The sequence below is a fragment of the Hyperoodon ampullatus genome (assembly GCF_949752795.1).
Source record: "Hyperoodon ampullatus genome assembly, chromosome: 15".
Lineage (NCBI taxonomy): Eukaryota > Metazoa > Chordata > Mammalia > Artiodactyla > Ziphiidae > Hyperoodon > Hyperoodon ampullatus.
Genome location: NC_136928.1, coordinates 63,017,992 through 63,045,749, shown reverse-complemented (window position 1 = coordinate 63,045,749; position 27,758 = coordinate 63,017,992). Strand labels below are relative to the sequence as shown.

Sequence of the window (27,758 nt, the reverse complement as noted above, 5' to 3'; positions counted from 1 at the left end):
TCATTGCGGTGGCTTCTCTTGTTGTGGAGCACAGGCTCTAGGTGCATGGACTTCAGTAGCTGTGGCACATAGCCTCAGTAGTTGTGGCTTGCAGGCTCTAGAGCGCAGGCTCAGTAGTTGTGACACACAGGCTTAGTTGCTCTGCTGCATGTGGGATCTTCCTGGACCAGGGACTGAACCTGTGTCCCCTGCATTGGCAGGTGGATTCTTAACCACCGCACCACCAGTAAAGTCCCAAATGAGCTTTTTAAAGATGTCTTTTAGAATAGTATCAAAAACAGAAAATATCGGACTTCCCTTGGGGGTCCAGCGGTTAAGACTCTGTGCTTCCAACGCAGGGGGCGTGGGTTCAATCCCTGGTCGGAGAACTATATCCCACATCCTTTGGGTGGCACGGCCAAAAGAATATATCTATAAATAAATCTGAAAAAGATATATAAGACATCTCATAAAATACATAAAACTTTTTAGAAAGACAATTTTTTTTTTTTTGCGGTATGTGGGCCTCTCACTGTTGTGGCCTCTCCCGTTGCGGAGCACAGGCTCCGGATGCGCAGGCCCAATGGCCATGGCTCACGGGCCCAGCCGCTCCGCGGCATGTGGGATTTTCCCAGACCGGGGCACGAACCCGTGTCCCCTGCATCGGCAGGCGGACTCTCAACCACTGCGCACCAGGGAAGCCCTAGAAAGACAATTATTAATTAGACTTTAATAAACTGAAGCATCTGTCCATGTTTACCTCTCACAGAGTAGAAAATATGGCATTTCATTAACATTTTTTTGGGGGGAGGGCTGTGGCAAAAAAAAAGAAAAGAAAAGAAAAAGAATACAGTGAACAATAGCTCCACAGAAAAAATATCAAGGCATCACCTAACAGAGACTGTTTTAGGAAATGACACCAAATAAGAAGGAAGAAGATAAATTATTAGGAAAAATAGTCCTTGTTCAACCCTTAATTTAGGAAAATAATTGCAGTGATTCTGATATTAGCCAGTCTCCAAACAAATCTATCTTTAACTGGAAATCTGACAAACTTTGAATAAAATCTTCAAATATATATGGTTTTCTGATTTAATCTTAGTTTGATACTTCAAAAACACTTCAAGATAACAAAGGAGTAATCACTCTTAAGATTCTTTATGACAAAAACTTCAATGTATTCAAAGTTTAATGTAGTTCTAAAATTAAATAAGCATGCTTTATGTAAACTGACAGGTGATTATTAGATTTCTTAGCTTCTTTAGCAATGGCAAAACAGTGGTGAGCCAGTCTACATTACTCAGTTGAAGTTTCCTTTAATTGAAAACATATGACACCATTGTAGATTCATCCTAAAAGATCTGGCTCATATCCCTATTCCTTTCACTGTTTTCTCTGTTTAATTTTGAGTTATTGACTCTTTAGGCCCTAAAATGCTTTAACCTAACTATTCCTGGGAAACATTGTTAAAGTTTCATTTATCCTTTTAAATAATTAATTAATTAATTATAATTTTTGTCTGCGTTGGGTCTTTGTTGCTGCGCGCAGGCTTTCTGTAGTTGCAAGGAGCGGGGACTACTCGTTGTTGCGGTGCGTGGGCTTCTCATTGCGGTGGCTTCTCTTGTTGTGGAGCACGGGCTCTAGGCATGTGGACTTCAGTAGTTGTGGCCCACGGGCTTAGTTGCTCCACGGCACGTGGGATCTTCCTGGACCAGGGCTCGAACCCATGTCCCCTGCATTGGCAGGTGGATTCTTAACCACTGTGCCACCAGGGAAGTCCTCATTTATCTATTCTTAAATATAAGCATTTGTTTCCCATTTTTCCCTTCCCCTAACCCTTGACAGCTATACTTTGCTTTCTGTCTCTGTTTATTTACCTACTCTGGATATTTCATATAAATGGAATCATACAGTATGTTACCTTTGTGTCTGTCTTCTTTGACTTAGCATAATGTTTTTGAGTTTCATCTAGGTAACATGTATCAGTACTTCGTTATTCCTTATGGCTGAATAATATTCCACTGTATGTATAAACCACAGTTTGTTTATGCATTCAGCCATTGGTGGGCTTCTGGGCTGACCTTTTGGCTATTGAGAATGGTCTTGCTATGAACATAAGAGTAACGTATTTGTTTGAGTATCAGTTTTTATGTCTTTGGATGTATACCTAAAAGTGGAATTGCTGGGTCACATTGTCTTTAATTTTTTAAGGAGTGCCAAACTGTTTTCCATAGCAGCTAAACTATTTAAATTTCTACTGATAAATTTTTGACAGTAAATGAAACCAAATAGTAATACATTTTTATTTTTTGTTATAAGCCACCAGTATCAAGCTCTCACAACCCTACATCAACAGAAGAACAGCAGCTCTATTGGGCCAAAGGGACTGGGTTTGGAACAGGCTCTACAGCTTCTGGATGGGATGTGGAACAAGCCTTAACTAAACAGAGGCTGGAAGAGGAACATGTTACCTGTCTCCTGCAGGTGTATTTGCAAAGTTGATATTGTCAGTGATAATAGTTAAATTTTTTTTTGTTGTATTGATTTTTAACTATTGTTGACTATCCATCTCATCCTAAGCTGCTTTTATACAGCCCATTGTACTCCTTGCTCTCAGTACATTTAAGATACTGGACAAAGATTTCTCTTCCCTACTTGTAGCTCTAAATTCTTCCCTCTTAGTTAGCTTCTTCACTGAGAGGAAAGTGACAAAGATGAAATTATCAAATCACTGGAATGTGCCATGTCTACTTTCTTCTGGTCAACTTCTCATCTAAAGTGCTATATCTGGACTCTTTAAAAAAATCTATTTTTATATCTTTGTTTCTCACATTGTTCTATAAGTTTTCTAGAACTGGGCAAGATGAACCAGCTTATAAAGTCTTCAGTACCACAGAAATGAGAAGAGTACGTTCTTAAAGATTAGCTTTTGTTCCTGGATCAACTAATTGACTAAAATTAGTTGTCCATTTTTTTTTAGAGCATTGGTGAAGTCTTTGAACATAATTTTTGCAGTTCTAGGATGATAAGCTTATTCTTGTATAAAATTCTAAGATTCCATCACCCTCAAACTATAAACTGAATCTATTCAATGAAATAAATAATCTCAGAGTTGCTACTAAGCTTTTAAGTTCATGTTCTTAGGTGGATTGCTTCTGTATGTCTGGTCATATACTACATCATCATGCAAATCATACCCTCTTTTGAAAATCTAAAGAAAAATATGTCATTTTAAAAACATGTAGTATGAGGCATTGATTGAGTTGAAAATATGTTCTCTTGGTATTCAGATTGACTAACATAAAATATGGGCTTTTAAACTACGAAGCTAGAACGCAATTTAAATCCAACAATTTTTATTTTTAGGTTCTTGCAAGTTATATAAATCCTGCAAGTGGTGCTGTAAATGGAGAAGCTCAGTCATCTCACGAGAGCAGAGGACAGAACAGTAATGCCCTTCCGTCTGTTCTTCTAGAGCTTCTCAGTCAGTCCTGCCTCATCCCAGCCATGTCATCTTATCTACGAAATGACTCAGGTAAATCACACTGTAACTAGTCCTTTGAAATATCTTAGTGGATGATTACTTTTGTTTACTTATTTTATCATTATCAGTTTAAACAATAAGGTTCAATTGGAATATTTGAAATTATCCTTCCCTAATATATATAGGTGTGAGTTTGATGGATTTATTTCTTAAAATTATTTGAGAAACATTTAGTTGTTTTGGGGGGCCCCTAATTTGTTACTATGTAGTCATCTATAACATAGAATAAAAGTTTTCATTATCCCTTTGTTTTCAACTGTGAAAGTACATTTTTTTCTTTTAATAACCTGTAACTGAAAATGATAGGGCAAAGGCTAGCAGTTTCATGGCAATATTCTGATCTGAATACCATTAATTGAATTTCTATGTGTTTTTAATGTTTTTCTCAAACATTAGAATTTCAGACAGTAGTTATTTGAAGAAAGGCAGATAGGTGAATTATTCAAGTCCATAGATACTTGACACTGAGTATTAGTTTTTACAAATTCAGTAATAAAAAGTACCATAGTCACTTACTTTGCCAATATACAATTGATTATTGATTGAAACTAGTTTATTATTTCCTTGGTTGTGGAATTATCTTCCAAGAAATGTATTCTTTTCCTAAATAAGAAGAGAAAGTTTATGTTTTATTTAGACACTCAGTGACATACAAGTATTGCCAAGAAAAACAAATAGTTAACATCTCCTCCTTTTAGCCAGGACCTTTAATTTTATTTATTCATTTTAAAATTTAAAATATTTGCTCTGCTTCTCATCTCTGCTTTTATTCATATTCTTACTCAAGAAAATAAACACTTACACATTTAATTATATTATTAAGGAAGAATAGGTGAGGAAAGCAATGGAAGTGAATCTTGAAGTAGTCTATTTTGATTTGTGGTAGCAGTTCAAATGCAATTAGATGGATTGAAAATGTACTTGTATTTGAAAAGGGTTTACTGCCTGTGTTCTCCACCTTCAAAAGATTATTGTGCTTCCAAACACACCATTTCCCAGCCTACCTCAAACTTTTTCATAAAAATACTGAGGTGTTATATAATTGATTTTTTTTTAGATTGACCTGTTTGATCCATCAGATTTGTCTTTTTGAAAAAATAGATGTCAAATGCACAGTATATTTTTTGATTAAGTAAAATATTTGGAGCTGTAAACACAAGTATTTCAGATCAGTGCCGCAATTTAATATTAAATTGTTTAGAAAAATTGAACAGAGTAAGATAAGGTTTCTCTTTACTTCCTTCCACATTGTTAAAATATTATTAATCCTTTTACTTTCAAACTATATGGCATCTTAGAAATTTTTAATTTTGTCTTGTTCTGAAATTCAGTCCTTGTGTAACACTGAGCTTTTATCTTTATGGTTCAGAATCAAACAGGAAATCTGGTATTACTTACTTTTACTGTTTAAAATAGTCTATTCAAGTAGGTGCACTTTCTGTTAAGTGTGTATTTTAATAAATAAGCCTTGATTCTGGTAAATATATGGAATTGCAGAGACTTGAGATAGTCTATCTTGGAACTACTTTAGAAATTTAATGTTTGCCTTTCCTTTGTGATTATTTACCCAGAGTAAAGAAATTTCTTTGCCCAAGGTTGAGATTTATATGCTTGAATCTGGTACTTTGTCCAGTGGTATAATTTTAATTTATAGATTTATATTTGAATGTGGTTACAAAAATTATTTTGAAATAAGATTTTAAGTTAAGGTAAATTAATATAAAATAATTAACTTAGTTAAGATAAGTAGGTCAGATAATTGGCAGAACACCTCTTAAATGATGTTTTCATTTATCAGAGAAAATTTTTTGGAACTTGGGATATATCCAATCCATAGTTTTTAAGGAACAAGGTATATTATTTAAGTATGCCCATTTAGAATATTCTAAATATGAGTTATAGATGTATTTCAAGAAAATGTAGCTTAATATGTTAGTAAATATGCTACTTATATAAATTATCAATTTTGGTTAAAATGCTAATTTTTAAAGTGATATTTTAAAATCTGAACAAATTATCTAGTCAGTCTTCTTGGAACTTAGTAAAATTCTTATTTTATAAAATTAGTCTTAAGTCCATTTTCCAGTTTTGTCATTGGTCTGTAGAATATTATTTTTGGCCATTTGGGGGGTTGGGATAAGGTAGAGCATCCAATACAGAATCTGTTACTTCATGTAATTGTCATATCTTTGTTCTCCTTTAATCCAGAAAAGTTCCCAACTTTTCTTTGTCTTTCATGATATTGATATTTTTACAGAATACGGACTATTTTATAGCATATCCAGCAAGTTGGTTTTTAAGTGTGAGAGCAGTGCTAATAATTTCGTGTGAGATGTTTTATTCAAGAGATGGTTTGCTTACGTTGCTAGCAGATGATATGCAAAAACACAAGCCTAATGTAATAAGCTCTTTCGAGAGCTATAGTAAAATATAGTTAACCCTTGGGAGATTGGTTCCAGGACCCTCCAAAACCAAAATCCACAGGAGCTCAAGTCACTTATATCAAATGGCATAGTGTTTGCATATAAGCTCTGCACATCCTCCCATATACTCTAAATCAACTCTAGATTACTTATAATACCTAACACAATGTAAATGTTACATAAATAGTTATTATGCTGTATTGTTTAAGGAATAATGACAAGAAAAAAGTCTACAACACACTATTCATAAAAATGTCATGAAGAACCTAGGGGTAAGACAGGAATAAAGACACAGACCTACTAGAGAATGGACTTGAGGATATGGGGAGGGGGAAGGGTAAGCTGTGACAAAGTGAGAGAGTCACATGGACATATATACACTACCAAACATAAAATAGATAGCTAGTGGGAAGAAGCCACATAGCACAGGGAGATCAGCTTGGTGCTTTGTGACCACCTAGAGGGGTGGGATAGGGAGGGTGGGAGGGAGACGCAAGAGGGAAGAGATATGGGAACATATGTATATGTATAACTGATTCACTTTGTTATAAAGCAGGAACTAACACACCATTGTAAAGCAATTATACTCCAATAAAGATGTAAAAAAAAAAAAAGTCTACAGGTTCAGTACAGAGACACTCATCATAGACCTAACTACATAGTACACACCAGCAACAACATAATATTTTCTTCCTTTCAGCACGTACAGACTGCTTTCATTTAATGAAAGAGAAATACATAGAATGTTTAAAATATAAGTACATATAGAAAATATAGTTATAAATAGAGAAAATATAAATTTATTCTTTTTCTCACACACACTGTGTTAACACTCACCAAAACCCTGGTTCTTCTCTTCTGTTAACTGTCATGTGATGATGATGATGATTGCTGTCTGATGCCTATGGTGAGGTGACAGATGTGTAGCATGTAGGTAAGCAGTGAGACATCAGGCTAACTTGAACCTGCTGACAGGACATCTGTGTTGGAAGAACCAGCTTCTAATTGCAGATGTTGATACTTTGAAGGAGGTCCAATAATAATGATGTCTTGATGTGTGGAGGTTGAGAGCTGAGGGTCTTGAAGTATTGAAGATCAAGGCTTCACAATTGCAGGTGCTTTAGTTAGAAACATTGTTGTAAGCTGTTTCTTCTTTTCTTTGCATCATCAAACAAATCTTGCAGCGGTTGTACTTATGTTGTTATCCCTCGGGTGACACGGAGGCTTCATTCCATTGGAGGATGTACTCAGGATCATATCCTTTAACAATTCCACCTTTTGAAAAACTTCTGCAAATTTTTCAAGTGTCCAGATTGATAGCCCTGCCTCTTCTAGATCTTCTGCTGCATCATCATCATCATCATCATCATCATCATCATCTGTCAAGGATTTCATTAGATCTTTGAGCTCCTTGTTGGGAAAGGTTTCTCTGTGTTCTTCTATGTGTTCCTTGTTGTCCTCAAATCATGTCAGTGAAGTCTTCTCCACCAACTTCACTTGCAACATTCAAGATATTCCTGACTTCTGCATCAATAATGGGTAATCACTGACTACCCCACTCCATAATGGCTTCCAACATGCATTGACTGTCTTGGGCTTTAGGGCATCTGCAGCCTCTGCAGGAAGGCCAGTTCATCTACAGTTGTGAAGCTCTTCCATAAATCCATGATGCTGAAGTCAAGGTTAGTATCAAGGGCAGCAGGGATCCTCCTGAAGGTGAGGTGGGTGTAAGTCACCTCAATAATGCACTTGATGATCCATTGGTCAAGTGGCTGTGGTAGTGAGGTAGTGTTAAGAGGCAGGAACATCACTTCCATGTTCTTGTTGGCAAAGCAGAGACATTGGGGATGGCTGGGACAATTGTGAGGAGGACCTTATTGGCAGCCCCTTCTCTTTGAGGTATTTCTTCACTTCAGGAATGAAGCACTGGTGGAACCATCTCAACAAGATGGCTGTCACTCAAGCCTTCTTGTTGCATTGCCAACACACGGTCAGACAATTTTTGTTTTCAAGGACCTGGGGATTGTTTGCTTCATAGATGAGGCCTAGCTTGATCATGTGACCTGCTGTGTTGCCACACAGCACCAGTAAAGCTATCTTTCAAGGCCTAGAGCCCCCGGGGCCTGCTTGGTACTGTTATGGATGTAGGTATGATTGGACATCTTATTCCTGAACAAGCCTGTTTCATCACAGTTGAAGACTTTCTCTAGAAGATAGCCTTTCTCTTCTGTGAGTTTCTTGACCTCTTCTGGGAATGCCGATTCTCCTGTGATCTTTAAGTTCTTAACACTGTAGCACTTTACGTAGCTAGCCAACATCCTTTACTAGCCTTGAACTTCCTCTCCTCAGCTCTCCTCAACCCCCTCACAGTAGTGCTCATAGAGGCCAAGTGCTTTTCACACATTGTTTTGCCTTCAACGGGGATATGCTTCTGTGACATGTCCTCTAGTCACAAACCTGATGCTTTCTCAGTCTTTGCAGGCACTTTATCACGAACCAGAGAGACCATTTTTGCCATTGTAAGGGCAGCACTAACACTCCACAAATTTTGACTTCTTTCCGTTTTATTTTATGAACGTTCAGTTTATTCTTATCAACCTTACCAGTCCACTTTGGCAGGCGACATGCCACTTTTTAAATGATCTAAGATTTTTATTTTCTCGTCAAGAGATAGCACTTTATGTTCCCTCTTAGCCTTTGAGGCGTTGCTTTGACCACTTAATTGCTTTTTAGGAGCCTTTTTTTTTTTTCATAGAAACAAAGGGTGCACACAGCACAAGTAGTGAATCAGTGAGACTTGAGGCAAACAATGCTCATTACAGTAACTCTGTGTATAAAACAGTGAATTTGAAGCCACAGCTTCAAGGTAGGTAACTGAAACAAATAAGTGATTTATATGTTTGTATTAGGCTATTTTTATCTCTAGTATCATATTTAAAAGGAATGATAAAAATCTTAAAAGAAAGAAAGTAGTTATTTTCATGAGATTTCTTAGGTAGATAGGAAAATCTTCATATGAAGGATGTGTTCATTTTAATTTCTCTCTCCCAACATTCTGAGTTCCATTTGTCACAGCCATGTTATTTTGAAAGCTGCGTTGTAAACAAGGATCATTTTTCCTCAGGCTGCTGTCAGTTACATACACGCTATTGAGTAAGCCTTCAGTTACCCCACTGGCCACTAGATGGAGATCTCATTTCATTGCTAGAAATACTTTGTAAAACTGTGTGAATGTGAGAATTAGCAGGTAAAATGTTACTTTAGAGTCCCTCACCCTTATCATTCTCATTCCCGTTTTGGAAAATGACATGTTCCTGTGTTCAGAAAACAGCACCACTGAGCACATTAAATTACTTGCCATTAATACAGTAGAGCATGCTGGAAACTCTTTTATCAAAGTGTTATAAAATCTCTACCTTTTTAGTGCATGTTTCATAGTGTCAGATTAGGAAAGAGCAAATGAAATCCAGAGAAATTTATTCAGTTGCCCACGTTTTACTGTTTAGCTGTGATGTGGCCATTACTAAACTCACATATTTTCAAATTTTAAAAAAGATATAAATGGATTTTTTCACTATGGAAGAGAGAAATGTATAAATGCAGTATGTTAGAGGAAGGAAGAACAAGCACAAAACTTTTTTTTTTATTGAGAACATTATAAAGTATCTACTAATTTGGCTTGGTTGTCTTAGCTAAGTAATAGTATATACTAGTATTAAAATTTCCTCATTTTCATTATATTGGTATGGTAGTTCTGTAACTAGCTATAATGGGACAAAAGCCATTACTGCAAGCTTTCTTATACCACCTGATTTTCCTCAGGAAAATGGATTTTGGGTTAAAATCCAATATATCTTTGGAATATATCTTAGGTTATATTCCTCAAAAATTCAGTATTTAAGTTTAATTTTATGAGAGAATAAAGTTAATTTTGTTGTTATGTCAAATGTCTTAAATATGACCACATTTTTTAAATCCAAAAGTTATTACTAAAAAGACCCTTCAGAGTAAATGTACAGTTGGAACTGTTGCTATCTTTTCAGGCCTCAGGGCAGCAAATTCAGGAGGGCCTGTTGTTTGTAGAGGGCTTACAAATTATATTAGTTCTGTTACATGAAAATATAGTGGTTTATCAGTAGAAAATATTTTATCATTTACGAAAATAGTTATTTTGCTTGTTTTGTTGATACACATTGCCTGAGAAACAAATAAGTAGAAATTATTGAGCTGTCCTAACACATAGTTCTTAACATCATATCCTTATTTATGGTTTTCTTGGTAATAGTTCATTTGAAACTTTTGAGTTATATTGTATTTTATTGCCATTTCTTTACACTTTTAATAATGAGTCTATCAGAAATGAGTGAAGATTTTACAAGATTCTTCTGCTAAGTAAAGTTGCAGGTCACTTGGTTTTTAATTCCAAACTGTGTTATAATATGGCCCCAGTTTTCTTAAAAATTATCTGAGTAGTATAAATAAAATCTGAAACACTTGCCTGCATTTAATGTATTTTATTTCTGCATATGAGTCAAAAACTAGATCCTGTCTGCTGTTTCATTCTTGGTAAAAGAGTACAGAGTACCAAAATTTTGAGCATGTTAGTGGCCACTCAGAGTATCTGGCACACATAAGTTCTCATCAACAAATATTAGTTTCTTTTATCTAGAATCTTCCTGTTTGTCAAAGGTATTCTATTTTGAAATGTCTTTGGTATGGAATACATTACTCTGTCTCTTAAATGATTATATTGCATAAATTTTATAAGGGGGAGAGAGGTTGCTTAAATTAAAATTTATCTGGTTTCCAGTTGATTTGATTTGTATAGATTTGTAAGGGTAAAATATCTGGAACCTATTAAAGATACCTTCCTTGTTCACCCAAAGTAGAGTGGTCCTTCTCTTCGTGTTAGTTGCCAGTGTATCTATTGTTTATATTTTCACTTCTCACAGTGTAGTCTGTTTATAGTACACACCTTCTTTTTTTTTTTTTTTGCGGTACGCGGGCCTCTCACTGCTGTGGCCTCTCCCATTGCGGAGCACAGTCTCCGGACGCGCAGGCTTAGCAGCCATGGCTCACGGGCCCAGCCGCTCCACGGCACATGGGATCTTCCCGGACCGGGGCACGAACCCGTGTCCCCTGCATCGGCAGGCGGACTCTTAACCACTGCGCCACCAGGGAAGCCCAGTACACACCTTCTTAATAAAATTCCACCTAACCAACCTGCCAAATGAACTATAACTCTTCATTTCTTCTATAAACAACTTGACTTGTGCCACATATATATATATAATTTCCCATTAATTAAATTGTAAGCCTATTAAGAGTTATATTTGTTTCCAAATTTATTTATGCCAGTTACATTGCCATTACATAGTCAAATATTACACATACTAGATGCTTATACTTTTTTTTTTTTTGTGGCTGCACAGTGTGGCTTATGGGATCTCAGTTCCCTGACCAGGGATTGAACCTGCGCCGTGGCAGTGAAAACGCCAAGCCCTAACCACTGGACCAGCAGGGAATTCCCAGTAGAATACTTTTTAAAAGCATAAAAAGGGAATTGGCTAAAACAATCATTGAATTAGGCTTACATGAGAAACTGTAAAAGCTTGTGTGTGTGTGTGTGTGTGTGTGTGTGTGTGTGTGTGTGTGTATCACGCCCCCAGTAGAATATCCTTGCTGAGTAGAACAAGTTGGCCTTGACTTGTGTAAAAAACATTCATACTTTGATATTCTGCCAAAAATCTTTGACCTCTTGATAGGGTTTCCGTTTATTTCATTATTTTGCCCTAGTGGCTGACTTAACTGCCAACTTCAGCCAAAGTTTAACATATTCTAGGGTTGACATGAATCCTCAAAACAATTTGTTGGCTAAGGCTTGATTGAAAAGTATGAATTCAAGAAATTAAACAATGGAAAAATTGAAAAGGAAATATTGTGTATGAATCCTTACAGAAGTTATTTTTATCAAAGTACTTGTGTAAAACTCATTGATGTTTTCCTTACAGCACTTGTATGTGATAGAGTTATTACTAATTACATATTAAATTCATGGCTCTGCAGTAAAACAACTTCCAACTAACATTTTATTAATGTACAAATATTCTTGATGATATATGCTCACTTAAGATATCCTTTCAGTAATCTCATTTGCAAAGGTATTTATTGCAGAGCCATGTTTTGTTTTTAAATGTATAGTATCAAGGAAGAGTTTTTGGTTTATTCGTTGAGTTACATTTTAGTGAGAATTTAAGATCCTAGATGAAAAAATTCTCTTACTCTACCCAGTGTTTATTTCAGCCTTTTTAAAAAAAACTGTATGTTGTTCAAGTATAATTTCTACAACTGTTGATCTGCTAGGGAAGAAAATAGTTTAGCGTTAGGAAGGTTTATAAGTATAAAAGTCAAATTATTGGATTGGTACTTCGAAAAATGGAGCTGTCTTTTGAATAAGGTAGTTTACCAGACAGAATATATTCGTTACATGATATCTTTTAAGATATGCACACTAGCCACGCTACTTGTAGGAATATTGATTGCATATAGTTATGGATTAAATTTTAGTATTCAGTTACTTGAAAGGATTTTTAATTTACAGATAAATAATTTAAGGATCTCTGATTGCTTTATTTCCATGTGACATTTCCTTGAAATGTAGGATGACTTTATATTTCAAGTTAGGCAAAGTAGGATGAATAAATTCTTTAATTGAAAATAAATATTTGAGCAATTTATTTTTTAATTTTCACATTAGTTTTTGAGTCCACTCAAATGAACATTCCATAAACAAGTATTACTTTATTAGATTGAGTTGAGGTTTTTATACTTTAGGTGAGCCTCTTGTTTTGTATTACTGAAATTGATCAGAGAAATAAAGTCAGCACATGCTGAAGAACATCAGAAAAAAACAAGATGCTTTTTCTATGTAGTATTTATTTTCTATGCAATCTTATAGTTACAAATGCTAAACTACCAAAAAGTTGTTATAAAGCATGCATTTCTTTTGAGATATTAAGTATAAATCTGAAGGAAGACAATGCTTTTGAGAATATTCAGCATTTATTGATACTGAATAAAACTTTATTTTTCTGTAGATTTTGTTAGTTTTCTTTCCCATGCTGAAAAAATTTTCCTTTCCTATATTAGGTAGATTATTAGAGGCTTAAAATAAACATAAATTTAAAAGCAATTGGAATGAAAATGATATATATTCAATATGTACTTTTAGAAAAAAATCTATTGCATTGTTGCTTTTGTGTCTTATTTCTATTACTGGATCTTGTGTGTTTTCTGGCATACATAAATAAATCTTTATTATCCATATATTCACTGCAGTGCCTAGAGTAAGGCACTTACCCTGGTTACTGCCCTTAGAGCCAGGCACTTGCCCTGGAATGTTTGTCATAATCTTCTGGAAATATTCTTTGTTGTTGTTGTTGTTGTTGTTGTTTTGCGTTACGCAGGCCTTTCACTGTTGTGGCCTCTCCCATTGCGGAGCACAGGCTCTGGACGAGCAGGCTCAGCGGCCATGGCTCACGGGCCCAGCCTCTCCACGGCATATGGGATCTTCCCGCACCGGGGCACGAACCCCTGTCCCCTGCATCGGCAGGCGGACTCTCAACCACTGCGCCACCAGGGAAGCCCCTGGAAATATTCTTTTAAAGGTTATTCTTAGAAATCATTTTTGTTAGAGCTGGGTTTTGTCCTGAATGCAACCCATGAAAGAGACTATATCAGCTTGTGATATAGATATACACAATAACTACTACCAAGAGGTTAAGTACTATCCCAATAATGCCTAACATGGTCAAGACAGATTCTTCATTTTCTTCTTTCTCTTCTTGCTTCTTTACATCTTCTGTTGTAGTGATGACAGGAGTACCCATTTTCCCCAAAAATCTCTTGGTCTAGAGAAGAAGAAAGTTGACTGTGAAACAAATCTTTAGGAAAGGTATCTTTGAACTATACAGAGAAATAGGAAATAAATTTATTGTACTTGCTTTTGTTGCATAATTTTTCAGCCTGCAGTTCTGTTTTACTCTGTTGAAGGTGGTGGAACATGATAGAAAATAGAGGCATTTTAGTAGAACTTCAGATAATCTATTATCATTTTAACAGTTGAATAGAATAATAGAAAATATAATGAAAAGGCACACAGATTCTGCCATTTATATATTCTGGGTGTATATTTGGTAGCTATAAATACATTTTTAAGTCTTTTATGTATATTTAACTAAGCTGATGTATTTAATGTGAATTACAGTTTATACCTAATATGTATAATCATCACATATTTTAGCCTAAAATAATGAAGTTACTAAATGTCTGAGTTTATTTTTTTGAAGTATAGTTGATGTATGATATTATATAAATTACAGGTGTACAAAATAGTGATTCACAATTTTTAAAGCTTATACTCCACTTATAGTTATTATAAAATATTTTCTATAAATGTCCAAGTTTTAAAATAATTAAAAGAGAAGTGTTCCTTACCCTACATTGCATCAGGAATGAAGTATTCCCAGTTATCCTGCTTTAGTCCACAGTAGTGATGAATGGACCTTTTCTCTTTGTGGAGAACTTCTGTTTACACTCAGAGAAAAAGAAGTGAACAAAAAACCTGGACAAACTTCTTTATTGAACATGGCAAATGTTTTCAGTTCTCCAGAAGGGGTGTGTCTTTTCCATTAATAATCTGTGGTAAATATCACTGTAACTGTTTGGTAAGAATTGATGAGCTTCTGCCAGTAGTAAACCAAGCAGTAAATGTTTTACATTTTTCTTAGAATTATTTTTAGCTTGTATACATGCTGGATCGTGTGTTTCATGGAAAAAATGACTAATCTTTTTGATTATTTCTTATAAATTTCTTATCAACCTTTAAACTATTCTGTTTCTTTTCAGCCATTTGAATATCCTTTTCCCCATTGAAGTGTTGTTTCAAATACAGAAGATGAGACTTTTATTCTTTTACCTAGTACTAGTAACTACTTTCAAATTAGAAAATTTCTCTTACTGAAATAATTATATAATAGTGTCACACACCTCTGTAGCTGTTGATGATACTTCCAAGGTATTTTTCAAGCATTGCATAATTCAGCAAACAGGTTCATTTGAGGATCCAAAGGATAGTGTCTTTCTTTACTTGGTTGGTGGTAAGCAGTAACACTGAACATGCACTTTGCACTTGCTGAGTGAAGAAGTTGCTGCAACCCACCCTTGCAGACATGGAGTTGCATAACAGTGTTATGCCCCTGCTCTTCTTTGTCAGGCTGGTCACATTTAATCCTGTATTAATGATGAAGTGTGCTGTGTGAAAAAACACCTAAGGTTTTCTGATGAAGCTCTGCATGGCCAAACATAGGATTAAGGAATTCAGGATTGAAACACTTGGTGTATTTTGTACTCATTTGTATTTCATTAAGAGTTTGTTACATTTACTGACTCCTTTTGTTTGCTGACCACCCATACATGTTAGTTTAAAAGTGCATATCTTAAAAAAGAGAGCAAAAATTAGCTCTCCCTTAGTTTTCCAGATTCCCTTCTGCAGGGATATTCAGACGTAAGTCTTTAAAAGAAAAACACGAGTAATGTAAAATCAGATATGAATAATCATTTTCCAGTTTCCTGGCATAAGCATAGATTGCCGGATGCATTAATATCTGGGTGGAATTTGACATTAAAATGAGCACACTTGTTTATGTAACTGACTGTTGTCGAGAAAAATGCAAATATACAAAAACTTCCTATTTTAAGTTTAAAATGTGTATCATAAGAAATGACATAGTACTGAAATTTATTTAAAGTTCTTTGTAAATCAGACCCATAATTTTGTCTTGCCCTGTTTTTACTATTTTCAGTCTCATTGTCCACTGCCTATTACCTTGCCTCCACAGCTTTTGCTTGCATCCCTCCTTGATATGAAGAGAGTATCTTCTCTTTCCATAATTTAAGATTCCCAGTTGGAATCCTCTCACTGCTAACTTAATTGAATAAGATAAACAACAATAGCATGAAAAGAAGTATCATGTTTCATTTATTTTAGAAGAGCTGTCTTATTTTCTCTATGCCCATTTATTTCCAGATTTTAAAGTGTTTTAAAAATTGTCAACCCTTCATGTTTGTCAGATTCTTTTCCCCCTCTCTTCAGTATTGAGTATCAGCATGGTAGGCTATCCTCGGCTTTATTCGTATAATGGAAAGGTAGCTTCTCATTTTGTGGTTTTTCTTCTTGTTCTTGATAACTTCATAACCATTTAATTGCTTTTGAAAAATCAACCTGTCTTGGATTACCTGTATTCTTACGTAATTTTATGTAAAGTACTATAATTTTAGGTAGTTAATTTTTTTTAATTAATAGACTAATATTTAAAAAAATTAATCAGGGCTTCCCTGGTGACGCAGTGGTTGAGAGTCCACCTGACGATGCAGGGGACACGGGTTCGTGCCCCGGTCCGGGAGGATCCCTCATGCCGCGGAGCGGCTGGGCCTGTGAGCCATGGCTGCTGAGCCTGCGCGTCTGGAGCCTGTGCTCTGCAACGGGAGAGGCCACAACAGTGAGAGGCCTGCGTACAGCAAAAAAAATAAAAATTAAAAAAATAATCAACAGACTGCTAGTTTAAAAGCAGTTTTGGGTTTACAGAAAATTGAGCAGGTAGTACATATCACCACCCCCTTCCACTCATAGTGTCCTGTTACATCTTGTATTAGTGTGGTACATGGTACAATGGTAAACAAATAGTGACCTGACATATTATTTTTAACTAAAGTCAGTAACTTACATTAGGGTTCACTCTTTGTGTTATACCGTTCTATGGGTTTTGACAAATGCCTGATGTTGTGCATTTCACCATTACAGTGTTGTACAGAATAGTTTCACTGCCCTGAGAAATTTCCTGTGCTGTATTCATCCCACCCTCTCTCCCCACAGAGAAACCTCTGGTGACCACTGGTATTTTTCCTGGCTCCATAGCTTTTCCTTTTCCAGAATGTCATATAGTTGGAATCATAACAGTGTATAACCTTTTCAGATTGGCTTCTTTTACTAAGCAATATACATTTAAGTTTCCTCCATGTCTTTTCTTGGTTTGGTAGCTCATTTCCTTTTATTGCAGAATAATATTCCACTGTATGGATATACAACAGTTTGTTTATCCAGTCACCTTTTGGAGAACATCTTGATTGCTTCCACTTTTGTGCAGTTATGAATAAAGCTGCTATAAACCTTCATGTACAGATTCTTGTTACTGTTTTTGTTCCATTGATCTATTTGTTCTTTCGCCAGTGCTACATTATCTTGATTATTGTAGCTTTATAGTAAGCTTCGAAGTCTGGTCATATCAGTCCTCCAACTTTGTTCTTCTTCTTCATTATTGTGTTGGCTCTTCTGGGTATTCTGCCTTTCCATATAAATTTTAGAATCATTTGGTCAATATCCACAAAATAACTTGCTAGGGCTTTTATTGGGATGATTTTTGTACTCTGTTCTTTTTTCCATTGTATGCCACATGGAAGGGGATTGGGAAAAATAAAACACTGTGTGCAATACTTTGTTAAATAAGTTTCTAAAGCAGTACAAATGGAAATCTTTGGATAACTGGCTACATTTATAGTAATAGAAATTCTAATGTTTCAAATACTTAAATAGAGAAATGGAAGCCATTCAGAACTTGAGTGAAAGAAAGTTTTTCCAAGACTTCATTCTTTTGCTGGTCCCAAGTTGGAAGAGGCTATATGAGTATGCATTTACATCTGTGTTTGCATATATTTGAAAATCAAAACATCATATTAAGGGGAAATGTTTGGAAAGCTTATTGTGTTCTTTGTCTCATATACAAAGTAATATTATTAAGCAATTGAAGAAAATAAACTTCCCAGAAGAAAAAGGAGCAAATGGTATGTGAATAAGTACTTAAAAAAATTAATAACAGCTTTATTGAAAGATAATTCACTTACCATATAATTTGTCCACTTAAAGGGCACATTCAGTGATTTTTGGCATGTTCACAGTTATGTGCAACTGTTATGACAGTCAAATTTAGAACATTTTTGTCAATTTAAAAAGAAACCAGAGTTGGCTTCCCTGATGGCACAGTGGTTAAGAATCTGCCTGCCAGTACAGGGGACATGGCTTCGAGCCCTGGTCCAGGAAGGACCCACATGCCACAGAGCAGCTAAGCCCGTGCGCCACAACTACTGAGCCTGTGCTCTAGGGCCCACGAGCCACAACTACGGAGCCTGTGTGCCACGACTACTGAAGCCCGCGCACCTAGAGCCCGTGCTCTGCAACAAGAGAAACCACCACAGTAAGAAGCCCGCACACCGCGACAAAGAATAGCCCCCACACGCCGTAACTAGAGAAAGCCCGTGCACAGCAACGAAGACCCAGTGCAGCCATAAAGAGAGAGAGAGAGAGAGAGAGAGAGAGGAAGGAAGAAAGGGAGGGAGGAAGAAAGGAAAGAAAAAAAAGAAAAGAAGAAAACGAAACCAGGGCTTCCCTGGTGGCGCAGTGGTTACTGCCAGTGCAGGGAACGTGGGTTCGAGCCCTGGTCTGGGAAGATCCCACGTGCCGCGGAGCAACTAAGCCCGTGTGCCACAACTACTGAAGCCCATGCGGCTAGAGCCCGTGCTCCGCAACAAGAGAAGTCACTGCAGTGAGAAGCCTGCGCACCTCAAAGAGTAGCCCCTGCTCGCCGCAACTAGAGAAACCCCACGCACAGTAACAAAGACCCAGCACAGCCAAAATAAATAAATTAAATAAATTAATTTAAAAAAAACACACCATATACACCTTAGCTGTCATCCTTCTTTCTCCTTACCACCCCTCCAGCCTTAAGCAACCACTAATCTACTGTCTCTCTATGTATAGAGAGTTTCCCACTGTAAACATTTCATATAAATCAGATCATGTAATATGTAGTCTTTTGTTTAAATTTTTAATCTCAGTACAGTGTTGTCAAGGTCCATTGATGTTGTTTCATGTATCAGTACTTGATTTCCTTTTTATGACTGGATAATATTTCACTGTATGGATATCTACTGCATTTTACTTATTCATCATTTGATAGACATTTGAGTTGTTTATACCTTTTGGCTATTGTGAATAACAGTGAACATGAGTGTACAAATATCTGTTTTCGTTCCTCCTTTCAATTCCTTTGGGTGTATACCTAGGAGTGGAAGTGCTTGTTCACATGGTAATAAGTTATTCCTTGACTTTTATTTATTTATTTAAAAAAATTTTTTTGCGGTACACGGGCCTCTCACCGTTGTGGCCTCTCCCGTTGCGGAGCACAGGCTCCGGACGCGCAGGCTCAGCGGCAATGGCTTACGGGCCCAGCTGCTCCGTGGCATGTGGGATCTTCCCAGACCTGGGCACGAACAAGTGTCCCCTGCATCGGCAGGCGGACTCTCAACCACTGCGCCACCAGGGAAGCCCCTCCTTGACTTTTAAATTACAGCCATCTTAGTGCATGTGAGATGGCAGGTATCTGATTGTGGTTTTGATTTGCATTTCCCTGATGACTAATGATGATGTATTTGCTGGTCATTTGTGTATCTTTTTTGGAAAATTATCTATTCAGATCCCCTGTCCCATAAGTGGGGTCTGGGCAAAGGAAGCATCTGCCTCTTAGCTCTCCTTATCTGAAACTTAGCCACAGCAGCAAGTAGCTGGTGGTAGGATGAGAAATGCTGAGATCTTCCCCTCCTGGGGAGGTAATCTTCCAGCTCAAGCTAGGGGAAGAGGGAGCTCAGGTTCTACCAGTCTGCAGTGAATTTGCTTTCTTGCTGAGCTGAGAGGAGGAAGAGAGTAGGATCTTGGTTCAAATACTTTAGGTTCTTGTTTTTCTTACTGAGTTTTAGTAGATTTTCTTAAATGAATGTTTTCTCAGTTTGTTGTGTGCTCTTTGGACTATTTCTAGGGCCTTGAGTGGTGATGTTTTTAAAAAAATTTGTATCTGTTTCATGGCGGAGCAGGTTCACTGAACTCTTCATGCTGTCATGCTGGTGAGAAAAAAAAAATTAGGTTTCAAAAGCCTAGTAAAATTTTTAACCTCTCATTAATTGTTCTATATCCTTATAGTGGGATATTTTGCATCCATTAATTCCTTGAAAGTAAAAATTCAACACATACCTAAATGTACTATATCATGTGCCTTTTACTTGTAACATTAATCAGCTTTATTAAATATTAAATTACACATTTTTTTCTTTATCCAAATATTATATTCTTCACTTGTTTTAAAATTCAAAAGCTTTAAGATGGTATCTTTTTTTTTTTTTTTTTTTTTTTTTTTTGCGTTACGCGGGCCTCTCACTGTTGTGGCCTCTCCCGTTGCGGAGCACAGGCTCCAGATGCGCAGGCTCAGCGGCCATGGCTCACGGGCCCAGCCGCTCCGCGGCATGTGGGATCTTCCCGGACCAGGGCACGAATCCATGTCCCCTGCATCGGCAGGCGGACTCTCAACCACTGCGCCACCAGGGAAGCCCTAAGATGGTATCTAATAAATAGTTGTCTTCCTGCACCTGTCCTCTAGCCGACCAATTTAGCTCCGTAGAGATAATCAATAGTACTAATTTTTTATATTTTTAAATAGAGATCCTGTGTGTGTATATATAAAAAACAAGTAAATATGAATACATATTCTCTTTCCTTACCTTTTACATTGTTGTTATGTTATATTTACCCAAATGGCACTATACTATACAACCCCATTTCTTTCTTTTTTTTTTTTTTTTTTTTTTGCCACACCCACGAGGCTTGTAGGATCTTAGTTCCCCAATCAAGAGATTGAACACGGGTGCCCCGCAGTGAAAGCACCATGTCCTAACCATTGGACCGCCCGGGAATTCCCCATACAACCCCATTTCTATTCCTTGTTCCTCCTGTTCTCACCTTAGGTACTTTGGAATTTGTTCCAATGCAGCATAAGGCACATCTTCATTTTTATGACTGCATAATTGATATTTAGTCATCGAAACAGCTCCATCTAATGAACATAAATGGATTATTTTGCTGTTATAAACAATGTTGCAGAGACTAATTTTGGTGACCTTGATAATTTTATCTGTAGGATTAGTTTTCAGAATTAACTAGAATTGATTCAAAGGGTAAGCCAATTTGTTGTTTTGACAAATTGTAACTTGTGCTCCATAGATATTATACCAGTAATGTTGAGTGGCTATTTCCCCACACCTTTCTTTTTCTAAAAAAATATTTATTTTATTTATTTATTTATTTTGGCTGCACCGGGTCTTAGTTGTGGCACGCTGAGTCTTCATTTTGGCATGCGGGATCTTTAATTGCAGCATGAGGGCTCTTAGTTGCAGCATGCATGCGGGATGTAGTTCCCTGACCAGAGATCGAACCCGGGCTCCTTGCATTGGGAGCACAGAGTCTTACCAGCGAAGTCCCCCCGCACCCCATGCCTTTCTAGGAGTTTGATACCAACTTCCTTCCTTTCTTTTGTCTGTCTATACATGTAAGCATATATAAATTTTATACATACACACATTATTTTTTCTGCACCAATTGTGAGACATATGTTGCAGATATGATAGCTCTATTACCCCTAAGTATTTCACTGTTTATTTCCTAAAACACAAAGGCAGTCTACTACATAACCACATTACAGTAACCAAAATCAGAAAAAAAGCATTGATAGAATACACCTATCTAATCATCCAATCCACAGATACCATTCATATTTCATCTGTTGTCCCAATTATGTCCTCTATAGCAAAGAAGAAAATTGCTTCTTGTCCAAAATTTAATCTAGGACCATTTAGTAACCTTTTCCACCTTTTTCAATTTGTAACATTCCTCCAACTTTGTCTTTAATGACCATGACAATTTAATAAAAATTTTTATTATGTAAAAGTTCAAAATATGTAAAATTAGTGAATGTAGCATAATGAACCCCTTTGAGTTCCGTCACCAGCTTCATCACATAAACATATGGCCAAGCTTTTCATTTACATGCTCACTAACCCAATTTTTCAAAACACATACATATATACACATAATAGGTTATTTTAAAGCAAATTTAAGACATCATTTTATGCAGGCTATAAGTATTAAGCAATGCCTAAAAGCACAAAGGAGAAAGTAAAAATAAATTTTAACATAAATTACCTCATGGACCACCATCCAGAAATAGTAATCAGGGGCTTCCCTGGTGGCGCAGTGGTTGAGAGTCCGCCTGCCAATGCAGGGGACATGGGTTCGTGCCCTGGTCCGGGAAGATCCCACATGCTGCGGAGCAGCTGGTCCAGTGAGCCATGGCCGCTGGGCCTGCGCGTCCGGAGCCTGTGCTCCGCAACGGGAGAGGCCACAACAGTGAGAGGCCCGCGTACTGCAAAAAAAAACAAACAGAAATAGTAATCAGTAACATTATATCTAGCATGTATAGCTAGAAGTATGAACAGACAGATTGGTAATAGAGGATGAGAGTATGAAAATATTTGGAACTTACACAGATTAGCTATTTCTACCAGAATTGGAGAGAAGAGTGAAAGGCTGGTGTTGGGACATCAACGATTATATTCCAAAGCCCTTGTAACTTTTATGTGGGCTAGAATGAATAGAAATTCTACATGGAAGTATTTTTGTCAGTCATAGGTATTCAGCTAAACAATTAGGCTTTGCGTGATTTGCGAAGTATTTTTGTTTTGTTTTTACCTAGAGGATTTCTACTCTCAGAGATTTTATTAGTCAAAGTATCATTGTAAATTTGTTTGTTTCTTGTTCCTTTGTCCTACTAGATAGTTTCAAAAAAGGCAAGCATTTGACCAGTTAATACTTCTAAAGTTTACTTAACTCTTAAGATGCATTAATTGCAGAATTTGTAATCTTATGGCAAATAAAATTCAGCTGTAATTATTTTGCTCTCTAGGTCCTTTGCATTTCCATATATATGAGTCATCTTGTTAGTTTCTACCCCCCAACTAAAAGCCCATTGGAAATTTGATTGGAATTGCATTCAGTCTGTACATGAATTTGGAGAGAATTAACTTATTAACAATATTGGGTCTTCTATGAGCATTGTATATCTAGTTGTTTAAATTTCCTTTAATGAGCCTCAGCAGTGTTTGTATACTTCTGAAATTGTCAAATTTATCCCAATTTCATTTTTTATGCTATTGTAAATTATACTGTTTTTTAAATTTTTATTTTCTTGTTACTAGTATATAAGAATACAGTTGATTTTTATTTATTCACCTGATATCCTACTACCTTGTGAAACTTAGTAGTTGTGCTATATTCCTTAGGATTTCTGTGTAGAAAGATAATCATGCCATGAATGTTAAAGACAGACAATTTTATTTTTTCTTTCCAATTTATATGAGTTTTGTTTGTTTCTTTTTTTTTTTTTTTTTTTTTTTTGGCGGTACGCGGGCCTCTCACTGTTGTGGCCTCTCCCATTGCAGAGCACAGGCTCCGGACGCGCAGGCTCAGCGGCCATGGCTCACGGGCCCAGCCGCTCCGCGGCATATGGGATCCTCCCAGACCAGGGCACGAACCCGTATCCCCTGCATCGGCAGGCGGACTCTCAACCACTGCACCACCAGGGAGGCCCTGTTTGTTTCTTTAAAAGATTTTTTTTTTTTTTCTTATTGTACTGTCTAGATCTTGCAGAAGTTGTCAGTTTGGGGGAAAGGTGTTCAGTCTTTTCACCATTAAATATGGTGGTTGATGTAGGGGTTTTTTTAGATTCCCTTTATCAGCTTGAGGCAGTTTTCTTCTATTTCTGGTTTGGTTAGAGTTTTATCATCAATGAATTTTGAATTTCTTTAAATGCTTTGTTTAGATATGGTAAGATGATCATATGGCTTTTCTTATTTTGTCTGTTAATATGGTGAATTACATTGATTTTTCAAATGTAAAGTCAACTTTGCATTCCTAGAATAAAAGCCACTTGGTTGTGATTTATTATACTTTTTTGTTTCTGTGTTCATGAGGGATACTCATCTGTAGTTTCTTTTTTCTTTTCTTTCTTTTTTTTTATTTGTAATGTCTTTGTCTCATTTTGGTATCTGGGTAATTTTGTCCTCATAAAATGAGTTGTTACCACTTCCTCTGTTTTCTGAAGTAGATCACATACAATTAATAGTATGTGTTTTTTAGGGAATTCCCTGGTGGTCCAGTGGTTAGGACTAGGTGCTTTCACGGCCGGGTTGGTGGGGGGGTGGGGGGCTGTCAATCCCTGGTCATGGAGCGAAAAATCCCGCAAGTCATGTGGTGTGGCCAAAAAAGTATGTGTTTTTTAAGTGTTTGATAAAATTTACCTGTGAAGCCATATGGAGCTTTTTAATGCAAAGGATTTTAAGTAAGAATTCAATATTTTCAACTGACAGGGGGCTATTGAGATTTGCTATTTATTTTTAAAGAACCGATTTGGGGAAATTCCCTGGCGATCTAGTGGTTAGGACTCTGCGCTTTAACTGCCGAGGGCTCCGGTTCAGTCCCTGGTCAGGAAACTAAAATCCCACAAGCCAAACCGCATGGCAATCAATCAATCAATCAATAAGTAAGTGGGGTTTTAAAAAATGTTTTAAAAAAATAAAATAAAAAAGAACCGATTTGGCATTGTTGGTTTTCTCTGTTGCTTATCTGCTTTCTATGGTGACAGCATAGGAGTGGTTGCCTGAAGCTGGCCAGAGGAGGATGATTAACTACAAAGGGGCATAAGAGGTGTTTGGGATGATAAAAATATTCTGTATCTTCATTTTGGCAGTGATTACACAGGAGTGTATATTGTCAGATATCATTGAATATGTACTTAAAGTTAGTGCATTTTATTGATTGTAAGTTATGCCTCAATAAGTTGATTTTGAAAGTTATAAATAATTCATCTGGAAATGATTTTGTGATTTTGCTTGGATTACTTAGAGTTTTGATTTTTTTTTAATAACAAGTGCCACTTAAAGATTCTAGAGAATTATATTAAGAGGCAAATTTTTTATTTTACCATTTGAATGTTGTAGTAGAAAGCTAAATTTGAGACTGTGCTATAAGGTATGTTGAAAATATTTAAGATTATGAATTATATAGATTAAAGCTTAAAGGCAACTAGCATTTTTTAGTGTGCTTTAAGGAACCTGTTAGGAGGAATTTCAGGCCATATTAATTTTTTTCCCATGCCTAAAACACTTTTTTTTCCTCTCTGTTGGTAAATCATGTTAGTGTTTTTTTCTGAAATTGTGACTATTGAGTGCCATTATATTTTAGTAGTTAAGTGTCTGGACTTCAGAACTGGATGACCTGTGTGTGCATCCTGCTGGCTCCACTTCACTGATTATACAGTCTTAAACAAGTTCTTCATGCAAGTTCTTTCCTATGTCAAATTATTTCTTATATTCTTTGGATCGAATAGTTTATTTATATCTCAGAACATTTTAGATTTAATTCTCCAAGGTTATTGTCTTATAATAAGAACACAGTATTGCCTCATTTTCAATCTCATTGATTGTTATCCTGGCAAAGTGTCTGTTATTAAACCCCTAAGACAGTTTTTGTGTATACATAATAACCCTCTGTCACTTTAATGTTTAGTATTACTTAACATGATGTGATTTAGCAGGTAATTTGTATTACTGCTTTTCTAATGTAAGAATATATGTTATTTACTATATTATAAAAAACCATGCTTTCTTATAGTTGGCTTTATTTTGCTGGCAATAGAATGTTGCAGGACAGTGAAGTGTGGATTATTTGGAGGTAATATTGTAATGTGGAGCATAAATTACATTCATAGAACTCCATTCAAAAGAATGTAAGGAGAAACAGCAAATTCTGAGGAAAGGATTATAACTATGCATTATTTAATAACATTGGGAAATAATCTTCTACCTCTTAATGAACACACTATCTAAAATACTAAGTATTTTTCTTTTTTATAGAGGTCAGATTAATTTTTAGGATTAATTAATATTGTTTGTTGCTTTTTATAACTGGGATAAGATCATAGCTTAGGGCTTCCCTGGTGGCGCTGTGGTTAAGAATCTGCCTGCCAGTGCAGGGGACACGGGTTCGAGCCCTGGTCTGGGAAGATCCCACATGCCGCGGAGCAACTGAGTCCATGTGCCACAACTACTGAGCCTGCGCTCTAGAGCCTGTAGGCCATAGCTACTGAAACTGGTGGGCCTAGGGCCCGTGCTCCGCAACAAGAGAAGCCACCGCAGTGAGAGGCCCGCGCACCGCAAAGAAGAGTGGTCCCCGCTCCCCGCAACTAGAGAAAGCCTGCGCCCAGCAACAAAGACCCAATGCAGCCAAAAATAAAATAAATAAAATAAATTTATTTTAAAAAAAGATCATAGCTTAATTCCGTTTGTGCATGTGCTTGTATCTTAAGTTCTTTAAATCATCTATGTGTTATCAAGTTACTGTGATCTAGTAATTACTAAACTATATTGTCAATAAAATATTTATTGCATGCCATATACTCTGGTAAACCATTGCAAAACAGTTCAGAAAGGTATATAATGAAAAGTAATTTACCCTAACATTGCCTCACCAAAGCCTAGTCCTTTTCTACGTGAAACTACCATTACTAGTTTATGGTTAATATTCTCAGTATTCTATACCTGTGCAGGTATATCCAGTACATGTATGTATCCCTCGTTTTGAAATAAACCTGAGACAACATATTCATGCTATTTTGCATATAGTCTAGAGATTGTTTCCTTTAAGCATAGCTGTGGTGGCTCTGTGACACCTATAACCCCTAGAAAAAGACCCATCTCTTTGGATAGAGCCCATACCTGCATAGTTCTCGTGGTTTGCGTATATAAACAGAATATAAGGAATTTGGCTCTTGATGATGACACTATACAAGAGACTTTTTGCTATGATGGAAATGTCCTATGTCTCTGCTGTCCAGTATGGACTTGTGTAGCTATTGATCACTTGCAATGTGGCTAGTACAATTGAACAGAACTTTTAATTTTTTTACATTTTAATTAAATTTAAATAGTCGTATGTGACCAGTAGCTACCATATTGGACAACTCGGGAAGCATCATGGTATAATGAAGCTCTAGGGTTAGATATACCTAGGTGTCAGTGTTGGTCTTGCTGCCTTCTATTTAGCTGCTTACGCAACTTACTAAACCTTAGCTTCTCACACACAATGCTTTCTCCAAAGAATAATACACATGCAGAACTGTCATCATACAGAAAGAAGATTAGATGTATGTATTCCACAGTGATACACGTGGAGAAGGAGAGAAATGGTCAAAAGAGACTATAGCCGTATCAAGAATGTTTTGCTATTTGTCAGAGTAATTGGTTTGAGATGTTACTTATGTGTATAAAATTAATACTTAGAAATTCATTTTTTTTCTCGAGTATTCCTACATGGTTGCTCAGCCATGAAAAAGAAATATTTGAGTCTTTGTTTCCATAAATGTCATCTTCATGTATTTTTGCAGCCTAATTCACTCAAATATAGATGTAGGAGATAGATTTACTGTTATTCTTTTTAAATGCTACATAGAACAGAATCATTTGGACATGCTATTGTATATTTATCCTTTCATTGCCCCTTGGTGCTTCCAACTCTCAGTATTAAAAACAGTATTATATTGATCATCCTTGTTTATAGGTTTATAGTAAGAAGTGATATTGCTAAGTCATAGAACGTGGGCATGTAAAATAATGCCAAATTGGTTATCATTTTGCATGTCCACCTCTTTATGTAAGTCTAGCTTTTCCATATCCTCACAAATATTAATGTTGTGTTTTATACCTATTGATTAGTAACTTTGGATTTTAACCTGGATTTCCTGAAACTATAGTGTACTATGTTA

The 27,758-nt window shown here is 36.3% G+C and overlaps 1 protein-coding gene across 1 annotated transcript in view; it reads left to right on the top strand.

The window, feature by feature from the left end:
- BIRC6 (baculoviral IAP repeat containing 6) overlaps positions 1 to 27,758 on the top strand; it is a gene marked incomplete at both ends in the record, with an annotated part of 232,550 nt that overhangs the window by 162,881 nt on the left and 41,911 nt on the right. The window contains 2 exon segments of the mRNA XM_079721218.1: positions 2,299 to 2,463; positions 3,346 to 3,514. Of these exon segments, the coding sequence (XP_079577344.1) occupies positions 2,299 to 2,463; positions 3,346 to 3,514 (334 nt within the window).